At 36.9% G+C, this 17,361-nt stretch overlaps 1 protein-coding gene across 16 annotated transcripts in view; it reads left to right on the forward strand.

Moving 5' to 3' along the window:
- The window catches only part of rims2b (regulating synaptic membrane exocytosis 2b), a 232,465-nt gene that overhangs the window by 198,119 nt on the left and 16,985 nt on the right, over window positions 1-17,361 (forward strand). For all 16 annotated transcript variants that reach the window (XM_056254608.1, XM_056254605.1, XM_056254609.1 and 13 more), the window contains 3 exons: window positions 2,249-2,388; window positions 3,396-3,557; window positions 12,485-12,672. In XM_056254608.1, the coding sequence (XP_056110583.1) occupies window positions 2,249-2,388; window positions 3,396-3,557; window positions 12,485-12,672 (490 nt within the window). The remainder of the gene's footprint in view (window positions 1-2,248; window positions 2,389-3,395; window positions 3,558-12,484; window positions 12,673-17,361) is intronic.

Below are 17,361 nucleotides of genomic sequence, written 5' to 3' on the forward strand. Positions count from 1 at the left end.
AGAGGAGGGACCTTCTGTCTCAGGCGGAGGGCACGATATTCCATCCCAGGCCCGACCTGTGGAATCTTCATGTTTGGCCCCTGATGGGAACCAACTGAGGGACACTGGGCTTTCGCCTGCTGTTATTGAGACTATTCTGAGTGCTAGGGCTTCCTCCACTAGACAAAGTTATGCCAGTAAATGGGGTGTTTTTGAAAGGTGGTGTGTTGTACACAATGTAGATCCAGTCAACTGCCAGGTTGCTTCAGTTCTGGACTTCATGCAAGAGAAATTATCAACAGGCACATGCCCTGCTACTCTTAAGGTTTATGTGGCCGCTCTTTCGGCTTGCCACGCCTTGGTTGACGGGGCGCCGCTCGGGAGACATCCTCTGCTCTCTCGCTTCCTTCGTGGGGCCAGGCGACTGAGGCCTCCAGTAAAAACCAAGATCCCTTCGTGGGATTTAGCTATAGTCCTCGAGGGTCTGGTTGAAACCCCCTTTGAACCTATAGAGTCAGCGTCTGATAAACTTCTGACTCTAAAAATGGTTTTTCTAATGGCAATAACTTCCTTGAAGAGAATTGGGGATATGCAGGCTCTGTCTATCTCTCCATCCTGCTTAGACTTTGCCCCAGGAATGGTGAAAGTAATTTTGCATCCTCATCCTGATTACCTGCCTAAGGTTCCATTTTCGTCTGTACATCCGGTCATTCTAGAAGCCTTCTGTCCTCCACCGTTTACAACGCCGGAGCAGGAGAAATCTCATAGACTGTGTCCAGTCCGTGCTCTTCAGGCTTACATCCACCGCACTAGCCAGTGCCGTAAGTCAGAGCAATTATTCGTCTGTTATGGTGGTAGTAACAGAGGAGGAGCTGCCACCAAGCAGACCATGTCTCATTGGGTCAGGGATGCAATTGCTTTGGCTTATGAGGCGCGCGGTCAAGCTTCGCCTATAGGTCTCAGAGCTCACTCTACCAGGGGGGTCGCTTCTTCTAGTGCTTTGGCGAGGGGTGCCCCCTTACAACAGATTTGTGATGCGGCAGGTTGGTCCTCTCCGCACACATTCATAAGGTTTTATAGTTTGGATGTTCATGCCACTCCGGGCTCTCATGTCCTTGAGTCAACATCACAGGCTAGTGTCTGAGGCCTTCTTGCGTTCTTGTGAGCACATGCACAACCGTTGGGGTCCAGACATGTTCAAGCACGGCGGCGTGGGTATTCTCGTTCCCAATGCGCTGAGCAGCGCAGCATCGATTGTAGCTTTCGAAAGGGAACGATCTCGGTTACTTCACTGTAACCTTGTTCCCTGAGAAAGCGGAACGAGATGCTGCGCTACTTTGCCGTGCTGAAGATGTCCCAGGACTGCTCTTCAGACAAAATATCCTGACGATGCACCTGCGGCTCATCTATTTATAGCCTCGTGTTGCGGGTGCGCGCCGATGACGTCATCGACCGAGGCTATATTACCTCCGGGTCAATTCTATCGACGTGTTACACACAATATTCACAGCTGGTCACAACTAAAGACGTTCCCAATGCGCTGAGCAGCGCAGCATCTCGTTCCGCTTTCTCAGGGAACAAGGTTACAGTGAAGTAACCGAGATCGTTCTGGATTAGTGGGAGTGGCTTGCGGAGCTGTGCAATGTGGTGCATTGTGGGAGTTGTTGTCTTACATACAAATGCGCCCAAAAGTTATTTTCTGTCTTTTCTCGGTCAAGAGGGCACCAAATTCAAAATTTATTTTACATTTCGACTACATATATGACCCACTTTCAATAAAGATTAATGTTGAAATGGGTGAAGTGCTCCTTTAAATATTTAATAATAAATTAAATAAATAAGTTTATAAATCTATATTTATTTGTGCAAATTTTTCAAAACACTTAAAAAATATTGTTTCATAATGAACAACTTAAAATAAATAGTTTAATTTTTTTACCATAGTTTTTAATTTGATTGTCATTTGCAATGCTTCATTGGATTATAGTTCTTTCCCCCACTAAAGCCGACAGTCTTTAAACTTTTGTCTTTTTGTCAGATTTTTTTGCTTCAAAAAACATTTGTAGTGATTCACCTCATAGCTGATTGGTTTGTTTCATGGCATACTGCTTTAACAAAGACTTTTTTTTAAATCCCTGTGGAAAAAGCTGAAAAAGTGGGTTGGGCACTGTTGGACCATGGTTGAGATTTATTTCGTTTCTATTTTGAAGTCAGTTTGTGCAACATTATTTTAATGTATAAATTAGCTTTGGGGTTTTTTTTCTCACAGCAGGGGATGGACAGTCTCTCCATGAGGTCATCGGACAGTGATGTAAGCGACGTGTCCGCTATGTCGAGTGCGTCTCGGCTTAGCGGCACGAGCTACATGTCTGTCCAATCCGAAAGGGTGCGAGCGAGCCGCAGGATCAGGTAGGCACACAATAAACCCACTGACCTGTTATACCTGTGGATGTATCTTCAGCCATGGACAAACCCTCTGGTCACACTTACTGTGCTTCTGATGAGTTCAGGTGTGGCTCTGCCTGCTTGCGAAGTGAACCAAACCTCTGAACTTTCCAAGAGTGTGTTTACCAATGGCTGAGATGACATCACATGTTTTTGAATAGACTTGTATAGGTGACTCTAATGAAGAAATGTCCAGCTCATATTTCACCTCAAAATCAATAGAGAAACAAATATTCTGCATAATGCAGAATATTCTGCATCATTCGAATATGATTCTTATTATTATCAATGAAAACCGTGATACCTTTTTTTCCTCAGGGTTCTTTGATGAATAGAAAGTTCAAAAGAACAGCATTTATTTAAAATAGACTTCTTTTGTAACAATTTAAAAGACTTACCTGTCACTTTTAATCAATTTAATTTAATTTTATCCTTGCTGAATAAAAGTATTAATTTCTTTAACAATTAATTTAAATTAGTTAAATGATATAACATTGTTTTATTTTCATATCACAGAATTGTGCAGATTTTTTTACATGACACTAATAAGAGTTGTGTGTAGAAAAGCTTACTTTTCATGAATGTTGCAATACAAAGCAAAAACATTTCATTTTACAAATAAGCTTAAAGTGTATTATTGAAATATGAATTGGACATGTTTTGTAATTGGACTCTATTTTTATAAGATTAACCCATTAACAGAAGGATTGAGACTTTGGAGAATCTCAAAGTATATGACAGCATCATTCTGTGGCCTTTATTGTCACAGAATTAGGAGAGTCAATTTATTTTCACACTTTCACTCTGTTATCTTGTTAAAGATTTCTTTTATTTTCATCATCTGCATGTCTGCCAAGCTCATGGCTGTCTGTTCTATGTCTTTTTCTGTCCTGCATGCTTCCTTTCATGATGTCATGGCTTGGTTTATGTGTTTGTGTGTCTGTCTGACTGTCCGTGTGTGTATATGTCAGCCGTGCGGAGGCCCTTCCGAGTCAGGGAGAAGAGGGCGCTGTTGTTGTGGAAGAGCAGGTGGAAGCAACTACAACAAGCGCGCTGGGGGTGGGGCATGATGGGGGGGTGGGTTTGTCTACTGAAAACCCAGAGGAGGAGGAAGAACAGGAGGCACCTGAGAGGTTAGAAGCAGAGTGTTTCATAAACCCCTGCTAATGTCCTCCAACTAGTGTCCTTTAGCTAATGTCCTCCAACTAGTGTCCTTTAGCTAATGTCCTCCAGCTTAGTGTCCTCCAGTTTGTGTCCTCACCTAATGTTCTCCCCAGTCTGATCATGCCCCTAAATCAGGGGAGGGGTATTAAGATAAAGTTCCAAGAGGTCCGGTATCTATATTTCCTTCCTAGTGGAGGTCCGGACAATACTTTTTTAGAACAGTTTTACATTTCCATTAGGTCAGCCATAGTACTTTGTAAAAGAAAAAATCCTAAACACTCAAAATTGTTTTTGAATTTTTACCAGTATTTACCAAAAAAAAGTAAATAATTATCCCACCTTGATATAAATATAAAAAGGTAAGATCAGATATTGTAGCAGTATCAGTTAATCTGCTGATTAATAATGTTAAATGAAAGGCGCAACGCATTAACTTGTCACAAACCTGGTTTAGTTAAATAATTTTGCTGTATTCTCGTTTTATGTTTTCAAAATAAGTCTCTTCTGCTCGCCATGGATGCATTTATTTAATTAAAAATAGAAAAAACAGCAATATTGTGAAATATTATTACAATTTAAAAATAACTTTTCTTTTTGAATACATGTGATTTATTTGTGTGATGGCAAAGTTGAATCTTCAGCATAATTACCCCAGTCTTCTGTCACATGAAGAAATCAGAAATCATTCTAATATGCTGCTCAAGACACATTTCTTATTATTATTATTATCAATGTTGAAAACAGTGTAAAAACAAATAAGGATTTTTTGATGAATAGAAAGTTTATTTGAGCATAAGCATTTATTTGAAATGGAAAGCTTCTGTAACATTATACACTGGCGTTCAAAAGTTTAGGGTCAATGAGAATTTTAATCAATTGAGACATTTAAAATGTTACAAAATATTATATTTGAAATAAATGCTGTTCTCTCGAACTTTCTATTCATCAAAGAATCCTGAAAAAAATGTGCACAACTGTTTTCAACATTGATAATCATAAAAAAATGTTTCTTGAGCAGCAAATAGGCATATTATAATTATTTCTGAAGGATCGTGTGAAGTAATTTTAAGTTATAATTCACAATATTACTGTTTTGTATTTTTAATCAAATAAATGCTTATGGTAAGCATAAGAGACTTCTTTTAAAAACATTAAACAAACTTACTCATCCCAAACCTTTGAACAGCAGTGTGTATATACAGTATCTCACGAAAGTGAGTACATCGCTCACATTCCAATAAACATTTTAGTATATCTTCTCAAGGGACAATACTATAGAAATGAAACTTGTTTATATTTTAGAGTAGTCAATGTGCTGCTTGTATAGCAGTATATTTACTGTGTGTATATATGTGTATATATATATATATATATATATATATATATATATATATAGGAGGAGGGTTACAACAGTAAACAAAACGTTCACTTTTAGTCAGTCAGATTTTAATGTTACGTCGATACTGACGTATGGGCTCCCTATGGACAGTGCCATAACCGGGCGGTGACCCTTCCCAGCTCAAAATGTAAGTCGAACAGACCTCTGTACCTGGTGGGACGGAAGGACAGAACTTTATAAGGGGAAGATCAATAGCTACTGTTCCTTTCTGCTTTACCCTATTCAGCCACGACTGGTTGGATAACACTGGGGAAGTGTCCAGATGGAAAGAGACGCTACAGGTAACATGTTGAAAATACACATATGGACTGACCCTTGGGGCAGTACTACATATGGAAGAAATCTCTGCGGTAGGTCCTACCTGGAAAGGGATGGAACTACTACAAACTCTGAGCTATGACAGAGCTGACACTGTCAAGGGAAAGACACAGGTTTACCAATAGGAAAACTATTCTGGAAGAATGCACATATGATATTACCCAAGGGGGTTCAACTACTTATGGGCACCTAGCGCAGTACCCATACCCTGACCAAGGGAGCTGACATGTACACAAGTATTGGGCTTAGCGTCAGACTCCTCCGCCAATTCCAACTGCCAAGGGTTTTGGAGGAGGTTGTTGGTGTGCACCACCATTGCAGTGTTGTCCCTCTGGACCAATATGTGCTTGTCCTGCAGCAACGGTTGAAACCAGCGCAGGGCTAGCAGTACTGCTAGAAACTTCTGTCCAGGAGCCCGAAGCTGCATGCTCGTTGCATACAGTTTCCCGGCCCAACCTGGAGGCATCTGTTGTGACAACAACATGGCTGGACACTTATTCTAAGGGTACCCCTGCCCATAGAAATGCAAGGTCTGACCACAGGCTGAAAGTGTGGCAACAGATCGGTGTGATGGATGATGCTTTAGAGCATACCCCGCGCCGAGAAACCAGTCATTCAACCCCAAGAGTTCAGGGCAAGGTGGAAGGTTCCACTCAAGCCCGACACTTGCAGCTGCCCGGGAAAGCATGGCTGTCAACTCTGGGTCCGACTCAACCTGCACTGCTCTCCCTAAAGGGGGCAGCGCTGCAGAGTCTTCATCCCTGGAGCACTCAACCCCACCCTCCGATGTTTCAAGGTACTCGAGTTTAGATCTTAACATCATGATGGTCATGTCCCCACTGAGAGAACATGGACCATCAACGAATGCTGCCTCAAAGTGTTGAGTAGCTGAATGTGCCTTTTCTCCAACAGAAGAACATCGCCTCTCTTTAGCGAAGGCAGATGGCAGAGTGAGTAGAAACAACAGGTCGGCTCCAAAGCAAAAAGCTGAATGAGCAAGTTGCCAGCCAGCTTATATACCCGTATGTCCGGGGGAGTGGCTTGGCATGAAAATCTCACTCGCCAATCTTCAATGGCCTGATTTCTTGCTACCCGAGGGTGATTGGGCTCTTAAGTGGGCTCCTCATACATCAGTATCGAGTTAACGTAGAACATGACAGACTGAAAGGGAACTTTGTTTTTAGATTAAACCAACATAAAAATGCACTTTAAATAAATGACACAGTTATTTCACTTTTTTTCAGTGCATGTGTCTTGTTATTCAATCCTGTGTTTGGTAGTTCTAGATGACACCACTCTCCACTGCCCTTTAATTCGTCATATTGTCCCAAAAGAGTTTGAGTCTTGCATAAGATCACTGTCATCTTATTAACCCTGGGGAGTTCTGCATGAACAGCTGCCATCTCCATTCCAATTAGAGCAAAAACAAGAAACAAGCTTCTCAAGCATTTCCACCAATTTCCACTTCAATAAGTTTTTAGTACCATTTGTGGGTCACTAACTGAATATAGATGAAGTGTTTGTGATCATTAAAACGTTACAGCACATAAAATAGAATTTTAATGTTGTCAACTGAATTTTTCACCAATTAGCAACTGCAGTAGCATGAATTCTTACATAACCAGCACTCTGTGCACTCATACAGATGTTGAGTACCATACATTTCGATTAGGTTACAGTCTTTTCAAAGCAGCACCAGCTCTCTTCAAAATATTTTATTCCTCTTACTGTTTGACGTGACTGTATGACGGCCATTCATGTTACTTTAATGAGGGGTAGTCTCATTCATAGTCTAATGCCATTGTCATAGCAAGACAAGGTTATTTCCTATCTAAGTTATTGTGCATTCATACAGACACAATCATTAGATTTCATAGCTTCTGCCTAAAAGTCACAGGAAATGAAAACATTCAGCATTATTCCTCTGTCTTCATTGGTTTCTCAAGTTTCTACAAACACACTGAGCTGCTGCAGCATGAGATTAAGTGGCAAGATGAAATGCCATAGTTAGCCGTAGTCCTCATTTGTCACGTGAAGTCCTTCTGTCAACCCACCATTTTCATTTGTTTTGACTGATAAGGCCCTTAAAGTCCCCCTGTAGTCAATAATTGTATCCCTTAAAACTCTGATAAAAAAAACTGTGATCACCAAAATGCCATATTTAAACGTCTTTTTCATGTGAAAAAAATTCTTCATGCCTTAAAATAGCTTGAACGTAACTCCTACACCCTTGCTTCATGTAGTATATCCATGAATATCCAAATTAACCCCGCCTCCACTCACTAACACAAGCTCAGAGGTTTGGTCAACTTTACTCAAATTACTGTAGTAAACGCTGCACAATGATATCGCTCTTTACAATGTCGGACACATAACGGTAATTAATATGATTATCTTTTTGATTGACTACAATCAAAAAGATTTATCAAACAGCTAATGATGTTATCAAACAGCTAATGATGTTATCAAACAGCTAATGATGTTTTGCTAATTTTACACAAACCATGTTCGTGTTTGCTATCTCAAGCCATGTTTCCATCCACTTGTCAATCGAATTATCTGAAGTTCGGTAAAAAAACTCATGCGAATAAAGCTGGTGAAAGTGTGTTTCCATCAAACGGCTTTAAAGCGGATAAAAACCTGTGCGTAATGACATCACATGCTGTTTTGCGATCAAATAGGTATATCGAATTGATTTGAGACATGTTAAGGTGTTTCCATTAATGTTTCCATTAATTTTCTCACCGAATTCCACAACATTCAACCCAACATTTGCAAACATTTTGAATTTGAATGATACTACGAGCCTATAGTACTTTGTAGATACTATATTGTTAAAAAATGTGGGGTTAGTAATGGTTTTTTTGGTGTGTTTTTTGTCTCTTATGCTTATTATTTCAGTCTTCATTGTCACATGATCCTTTAGAAATCATTCTAATATGCTGATTTGGAAACATTTCTTATTATCAATGTTAAAAACAGCTCTGCTGCTATTTTTCTAAAAACTGTGATACTTTTTTTTTTTTTTTTAAAGAATAGAAAGTCCAAAGAACAGCATTTATTTGAAAAAGAAATGATAAATATATTTACTGTCGCTTTTGATCAATTTAATGCATCTTTGCCGTATAACAACAACAACAAAAAATCTTACTGACCCCAAACTTTTGAATGGTAGAGTAGAGACTATGTAAATATAAATATAACATTTTCTCAGTATGTGTAAAAAACTTTAGACTGGTTAATTCATGAGAAATCAAAATTAAATGTATATAAAATAACAAGGCTTGATGCACTATGAAGACATAATGTAATTTTCAGATCTCAAAACCTGCTCCTCGGTCCCAAATACTGCAAAAATACAATTGTGCAGACTGATCTCATGAAATGGTGTATGTATGACACGCCAATTCGTATTTCCATTTTTGGCGTGCTATCAACACGCATAATCGCTTTTCAGCGTGTTTATCAACGCCGTTGACTTAACGTTACATTACTGTATATATAAATATATGACCTACCCCAACCCCGTCCCTAAACCTACCCGTCACTGGGGTTAATACCATTTATGAGTCTTCCCCTACCATCCTAGGAAAAAAAATATCGCTCCCCAGATGTAGATCTACATTTTGCTTCGTTTCGCTCGGACATTTAACGGCGTGTACATACACGCGGAATCACTCAGACATTTAACGGCGTAGACATACACGCAAAAGATGACGGTTCGTTTCGGCGTGCACATACACGCGGATAGCTCAAAATGCGTATAGATAACACGCCACTTGACTTGAAAGTGGCGTGTATGTTTACGCAAAGTCATGATGTCATGTTGAATTGTGACTGTCACATTACTAAACAGCAGAAGAACTAATGATTAAAGCAAAATTGCTGTCAAACCTTGTGCTCTTTCTGGCTGTGTGTAGCACCTACTGCTCTGCGCTTCTTTCTGAAGGAGTTTTTCAGTCTAATCTTAACCGTTTGCATGCTTTCATATTTTTCATAAAATTAGTTAAAGTTTTCATATAAGTGTTGAAAGTACAGTTAAAAACGACAAAAACTTGTCTAAAATCTTAAGTATAGTATTTCAAGAATATAAGTTTGTTCAGACTATTTTAAGCTATTTTAATAAGTTAGACAGTTGTAGACAGATACAATAATATGGCCTGCTGAAACCTGTTGATTTCAATATACAAAGCAATATCAGGTTGTAGAGGCATTTTTTTTTTTTAAAGTAATACCACGTGTTTATTGGTGTTTAACCCCTTAGCTGTCACCCCCCTTTTTGAGAATGGGGGTTAAAATGCACTATTCAAACTTAAATGGTTGTAATTCAAGAATGCTTTGGAATATATACCCAAGTTTGGTCTTGTTTTAAAGTAAACACTCAGCAGATTATTGCTGAAGTGAGAACACTTCAAAAAATTACAGTATGAAAAAGTTATGGAAGTTTAAATTTACAGTAAATCAAATATACTGTACTATATATTTTTTATTTTATATAATACATATTTTACAAAATATTTTTTAGTCTAAAATTACTATAAAATTAAAGCCATAAATCTAACCAAGTTATGTTCCAAATTTGAAGTTGATATCACAAAAATTGAAGTTCCCATGAGATTTTGTTTAGGCGTAGTACCAAAAATAGCCACCGGGTGCCATTGAATTCCATTGAATTTAGTTGTATATATTCTGCCTTAACAAATTAATACATTTCTGTCCAAATATCAATTCTGTCACAAAATTTGGAACTTTGAGACACAGACCTTTCTGACAATATGTGTTTTGTCAAGATTAGAAAAGGTTTTGATCATAAATTATGAAATATAATGATGCCTAAAAGGGGAGGAGCCTGATAAAATAATTTAGAGTACCGTTTCTATGGTAACACAACGTTCAATTATAAAACGGTTTTCACATGATGAATTCTGAGTTTATAAGCTTTCAAATGATACCTAATTTATGATAACTGTGATATAATAAAAAAGGCGATAAAAAAATAAATATTATATTTTAGAGGATAATATATATATATTATAATTTTTAGAGGATAATATTATATTATAATTTTTTATTGAAAAATACTACATTATATGTTTTATTATGAACTTTTAGCATAAAAACAGAAGTTTCAATCATTAAAAGTGGGTGCATCGACTTTTTGTGACAAAGGTCAGACCTCCTATTATGATGCAGATTTTTTGAGGTGCACTCTTGTCATAAATTCATCAATTACTCTTCCTACATAATTTGTAACACAAAACAGGGGTAGAATATCTATTTAGAAGTCTTTGACCTTTCCAACGATATATAATTTGTCATAATTAGATTAGGATTTAATAGAAATATAGTGAAGTAAAGTTAGGCGTCCCGGTAGCGGGACGGTGACAGTTAAGGTTAATGTCTGATGATCCTGCCTAATAAAGACTTTAACATTCAGAGCAAAGATTATTGTTAAAGATAGTTGTCATAGAAACAGCTTCATCCTCTTCTTCAAGACTGTAGAAATATTTTAACTCGGTGTCAATGGAACAATCCTCATACAAGTCTTCTGATACAAACCCAGAAAAAGAGTTCACTCAAAAACTTGCCATTCACAGAAAAACAAACAAAGTAATCTCTCGTTTCTGTTAGTAAGACGGATCACTAGCACTGGATTCAATCTCATGTTAGTAGCCTAAAGCCATCTTCTCCTATCTTTTCAGGAGAGAGAGCATGAGTTTGATGAGTCACTGTATCATTATTTCCCCCTTGTTTGACTCAAGAGCTTGTCTCACGTCACTAAAATAGGTCATTATACAAGCTTTCTTCAAACTGTCCCTCTGTGGATAAATACTTCATATTACAGTCTCTGTCCATACCAAGACCTTTCTCCTCAGACATATGAAAACAATAGAGAGACATTTTTGTTCTTTACAGCAATCTCTCATGGCAGGTGAACTCAAAATAGACACAGCAGCACACAGTCTTTACATCTCATGACACCATTATGACTTCTTACAAAATAACAAGTCTGCAATCAAAATCAGATTTTGGGTTTTGGGTGAGATTTTGGTCACACTTTACAATAACGCTAATGCATTACTAACTTAAACTAACACTGAGCAATACATTTGTCACAGAATTTATTAATGCTTTTTAACGTTAACATTAAAATAATCTGTTATTTAAATTGTGAATAAATTATACACAGAAAGCGATCAGAGAATGCTCCCTTTATAATCTCTGTAGCTGTCAATCACACAGCGTGAGTTTATCAGTGACTGAGTTCTGGACTCTCGCCAAAACTCCCATAATTAATGACACTTTCTACATTGCTCAATGAATCTCTTATTTTCATCGTGTTTGAACTGTTAGTTATGATGAAAGCATTTGTGAGAGTGCAGAGTTGCATTGACTAGATCACTGTATTCATGCACTCCACAGACATACGTATATGTCATCGCTTCAACATTTCATGCAACGGGAGTAGATCAAAATATAATGCTATAATCAACACTTTTCACAATTAGGTAATCTTGCCAGCTGTAATAGTAAAAACGTAGTAAAGGATTTCGAGAGAGTTCCACATGCAATACTTATTTTCATTTGCAAAGATGTTAGCCAATCACAGCAGTGGGCGTTTACCTTCAGGTCTCACAGCAGACACACCACTTCCAACATAGCTTTCAAATCAGAGGGCTTAAATCAGGGTGGAAAATTGCCTATTATTTCTAAACTATTCACTTTTTTTATGTAAAAAGCATACTAACAATATAATTGCACCTCAGGAAACATTATAAAATCATTAAAAAATGCAGTTTATGACCCCTTTAAAAAACATTTCGTTTTTTTATTTCAGGCTTTTAACCAAAAAAAAAAAAAACATTCAAAACCCCAATGACTTCAGTCCGATGAAACTGGAAGTGCTAAATTGCAACTTGTTTCCGGGTTTTGGCCTACGAAAAATATATCATCCCTGCAGTACTGTAGCTGGTCATGTTGATGCTCCCCGGAGATGTCATACACTGTGGCTGTTATACCAGTGTGACTGTCATTCACCTTTGACCCTGCTCCTAAATCCTATAGTTAAGCCTGACCCTTCCTCTCTCTTCCTGTACCTGTCCTCCTCTCCTTCCCTCTTCCTGTATCACCTCCTTCTGATATTGCTGACAGTAAGTTTACATCTAAAATGAAACACAGGGCACAGACGGCCACCCCTGGCTCCGTCATCACCAAGAGTTCCAGTGTGGGTGGAGACATGTGCTCGCTGGGCAGGAATGACGATGAGGACGATGACAAGAAGAGGCGCTCCAGCTTCGGGGCAAAGATGGCCGCCATGGTGGGACTGGGAAAAAAGAGTCAAAGTACTTCACAGCTGGACCCAGAGGGTGAGTGAGCTGTGCTAATACATTAATCCAAGACAATGGCGAACTGTCCAACACTTTACACTACCGTTCAAAAGTTTGGGGTCAGTACAAATTTTTGGTAACACTTTATAATAGCTGCACGCTATTAATCATTAGTTAAGCATTAGTAAACAGTCATCATTTATAAAGCATTAATAGACATTAATAAGCAGTTTAAAAATACAGCTTTATTTATACAGATTTATAAGCATATCTATATAAGTAAATGATTAATAAACTATTTAAATGTACATTCATACATCTTATTATTCAGACATATAGTAATAGTTAGTGTGTTAATAAATGCTTTATTAACCTTTATTTCTACTGTAATTCATGGTTAATTCAGGTAGTTATAAAGCATTTAGTAGTGGTCAGTTAACTATTTTTGTGAGCTCATCTAAAGTGAGGACTATGTATGCCTTGTAAAGCATTTACAAAGGAGATTTAAAGGCTCAGTTATCTTTTAAACAGAAAAATTAAACCAACACTACACAGTGATACAGAACATAGAAATATTTAAGATGTATGAATGACCAATAGTTTATTAATCATTTACTTACACTTTCTAAGTGATCTTATGAACCACTGACTACTCCTAAATAACTGGTTTGTAAAGAAAGCAATACTTCATTTAGAAATGATAAATTGATCATTAATTATGAAAATTCAATTATTGAACACATTATAGATATGCTTATAAATCAAGAATAAGCATGTATAGCTGTATTTATAAACTGCTTATTAATGTTTATTAATGCTTTATAAATGATGAATTAACTGTTTATTAATGCTTAGCTAATGATTAATAGCGTGCAGTTATTATAAAGTGTTACCCAATTTTTTATTGTTTTAGAAAAAAAGTCTCTTATGCTCACCAAGGCTGAATTTATGTGATCAAAAAATACTGTAAAAACAGTACTTTTGTGAAATATTATTACAATTTAAAATACTGTTTTCTCTTCTTATAATTTAAAATGTAATTTATTCCTGTGACAGAAAAGCTGTCAATGTCAATTTTCAGCAGTCAATACACATGATCACAGAAATCATTCTAATAAGCTGATTTGTTGCTCAAGAAACATTTCTTATTATTATCAATGTTAAAACAGTTGTTCTACAATATTTTTGTGGAAACTGTGACGGTTTTTTTTTTTCAGGATTCTTTGATATATAGAAAGTTTAAAGAACAGCATTTATTCAAAATAAATATTTTGTAACATTATAAATGTATTTATGATGTCTTTTTGATTAGTTGAATGTATTCTTGCTAAATAAAATTGTTAATAAAAAAAGATAATAATAATAATAATATATAATTATATATATATATATATATATATATATATATATATATATATATACATATTTAAAATCTTACTGACCCTAAACTTGATTGTATATAATCATTTGCACTTCCTGGTAGTGTTTTGGAAGATTTTTATTGCCTTCTACTTTTTAATGTAGTTCTCACCCAACTTTTACATTTTTGCCCTCCATTCATTTTACAATTGATACTATGTTTTGCTGCTGACCTAAATAACAGATAGAGAGAAGACCTTGTTGAGGTATTTTGCGGAGCATTCAGTTCAAATGTAAATGCAGGTCATAAAGTCACAAGTAACATATATGAACAGATTCAACCCGTACAAACAGCCCAATTTTCTACAATGTGATTTGTCTATTTCTGTCAGTGTGAGTTATTAGTTATTCGGGGTGTTGTTTAATACGGCATTTATCAGCACAATGGCTTCGAGCAGAACCTCTCACTTTCTGCTCTTCAAATAGAAGCTGCTCTTCAGCCGACTCAAGTCGATATTCAGACCACGACGTGGCAGCTGCACTCACATCATCTGTGACATGTTCGGGTGACGGTGAGCTGCATTTACATGTGGGATTGAAATGGTGGCTAACAAACAAAAACAATCTCTAGAGTTAATTCTAATCATGGCTTGTCTTGAAAAGACAAATGGGAAAAAACCTAAGACGATATCTGTGTAACAAGTGGTGGTTTGTTGTTGTCGCACTAATTGCGTCATAAGGTTCTGTGCTCCTATTGGTTTTGACGGTTGGTGTAAGAGAAGTCACACTGCAGGACTGTGCCTCAAAACTTCTAACACCGGCAAAATTTGATTGCAATGGTCATTAATCAGCTTTCGGTCAACATGTCGGACAATCAAAGGCTACAGATTTTGTCCTAGGATCAGAGACATTTTTTATGATTTGCAAAAATCTTCTCAGGTGGCCAAATCATGGCCAAAATCGTACAGTGCACAGACGAAGTGAAACACAGACAAGCAAAGTATACTTTGAGTTTCGGGGTGCATGCCTAAACATTCATAAACACAAAAATATGTCAAAAAGGCCAGGCTTGGCTGGTATACATGTACACACATTTGGTTATGTGACTGTTGGGTGAAACAGTTGGGTGAAAATAAGATGTGTATCAGCATATTGGATCCGTGCATTAGGTCTTAAATTGACAGCCTAATAAACCTGCTCCTACCCTCTTGAAAATAAATGTTCTTTATTGCCATCTGTGGTTCCATGAAGAACCTTTAAAGGGGTGGCTGATTTATGATTTAACTTTTCTAACTTTAGTTAGTGTGTAATGTTGCTGTTTGAGCATAAACAACATCTGCACAGTTACAATGTTAAAAGTTCAAAGCAAAGGAAAATATTTTAGGAAGATAGTTAAAGGAAGAAATTGCTTTTTAAGGACTACAACAAACGACTGGTAGGGACTACACGACTTTCCTCCCGGGTTAGTGACATCACGAACCCTAGAATTTACATAAATCCCATTACCATTCAGAAATGTCCTGTTGCACTCTACATGTTGTCACTTCTTCCTGAGTCTCTCCATCATGGTCTGACTCCGGTTTGAACATAAAAGGCTAAAAGTTTTTGAAATTTCCAGTGCATGTCTGTGTGAGGTAAAAGAACACAAGCTGTTGAAGCTCCGCCCTCTGTGCTAGGAGCAGCAGCTCATTTGCATTTAAAGGGACAGACACAAAAACAGTAAGTTTTTGCTCACCCTCAAAAAGTGACAATTTTAACAAGCTATATAAAAATATTTATGAGGTATTTTGAGCTAAAACTTCACATACACAGACATCAGAGACGTATTTTACATATTGTGAAAAGGGCATTATAGGACCCCTTTAACATCCATCTCTGCACAAAAGATTATTTATAGTGGAAAATGGCTCTCTAGATTTTTTAAATCTTCTTTACAATAAGAAAGAACTGTTCACTGAAAGGTTCTTTGTGGAACCAAAGATTCCTCTATGGCATCACTGCAAAAACAATTTTTTTTAAATCTTTGGAACCTTGATTTTTAAAGGTGTAACTTTGATCTTTCTGAATCCATCCATGTAGAAGAAAGTCAGACTTTCCATTTTGCTTTTGTAACAGCAAGACGTGATATTTTCATATTGTACCACAGTGACTACGTTTACATGCAGCCAATAACCCGTTCAAAGCCAAGCGGCAACACTGTGCAAAAGTGGAATGATATTATTGCAATAGTGTAGCTAGCTAGAAAGGTTGAAAGAAACATCTGCAATCTGTTAAGCTGTAACAATAACAACATTAATGCGAGTGATATAATGTTGATTAGTCATATGTTAAGGACTGCCAATATGGCAAGCCGTTTTAACTTTTATTAATTTCCAGGATATGAATTGTTGATATCTATAATTGTATTTTCACTAGTGAAATGTCACCATATAGTCCAGTCATTTTAAGCCAAAATGGGGGTCAACCTTGAACAAATTGCAACAGAAGCAAACTCAACTGATTTTGTATCCTCAATATGTCCTGAGTAAGGGAAAAAAGCCCCGAAGAATCCCATTAGGGAAACGTTTCGAAAAAGACCCAAATATATCCCATTCATACGCCTATTCATTCTTTTTCTCACGTGAAAAGGGTAAACATTTTTAACCTTTAGATATCATCATGAAAATCACTGAGTTGATTACTTACATCAAGACAAACAAAAAGTGTATTACAAGTTTTTTGCAATTGTTTGTTAACATGGACAAATGGTGCATAATCTAATTACATATGTGCTAATTTGCATAAATACCCAAACAGATCTAAACATTGGGTATAGCAGGTGAAAATGTCTTGTAGAATTTTGTTGACATATAACAGTAAACTATTTAATATTAAGGTCTGAGTGGAACCCATTTAGGCTACCCATGAACATTAATGCAGGAAGAAGTATTTTAGAAACCAGCCTTTATTAATTATTATGGCAGAGATGGGGTTTGGGGCTGGGTCAGTGGGACTGTTTCTGGGGGATGAGTCTGAGGGAAGAACAGGAGACATGGGTGAGGAGAATGCAGAAGACAAAAGGTAGGTGAAATAAAAAGTGTCTGGATCAAAAAATCTAATTACGTACACAATGCACTCAATGCCCAAACCCCATCTCTGCAATAATAATTAATAAAGTCTGGTTTCTAAAGTACTTCTTCCTGTATTAATGTTCATGGGTAGCCTAAATGGGTTCCATTCAGATCTTAACATTAAGTCTTTTACTGTTATATGTCAACAAGATTAAAAAAAAACATTTTCACCTGCTATACCCAATGTTTAGATCTGTTTGGGTAATTATGCAAATTAGCTAATACGTAATTATATTATGCACCGTTTGTCCATGTTAAC

The sequence above is a fragment of the Rhinichthys klamathensis genome, unplaced genomic scaffold, assembly GCF_029890125.1.
Source record: "Rhinichthys klamathensis goyatoka isolate OS25496 unplaced genomic scaffold, OSU_Roscu_1.1 h1tg000111l_1, whole genome shotgun sequence".
Taxonomy (NCBI): Eukaryota; Metazoa; Chordata; class Actinopteri; order Cypriniformes; family Leuciscidae; genus Rhinichthys; species Rhinichthys klamathensis.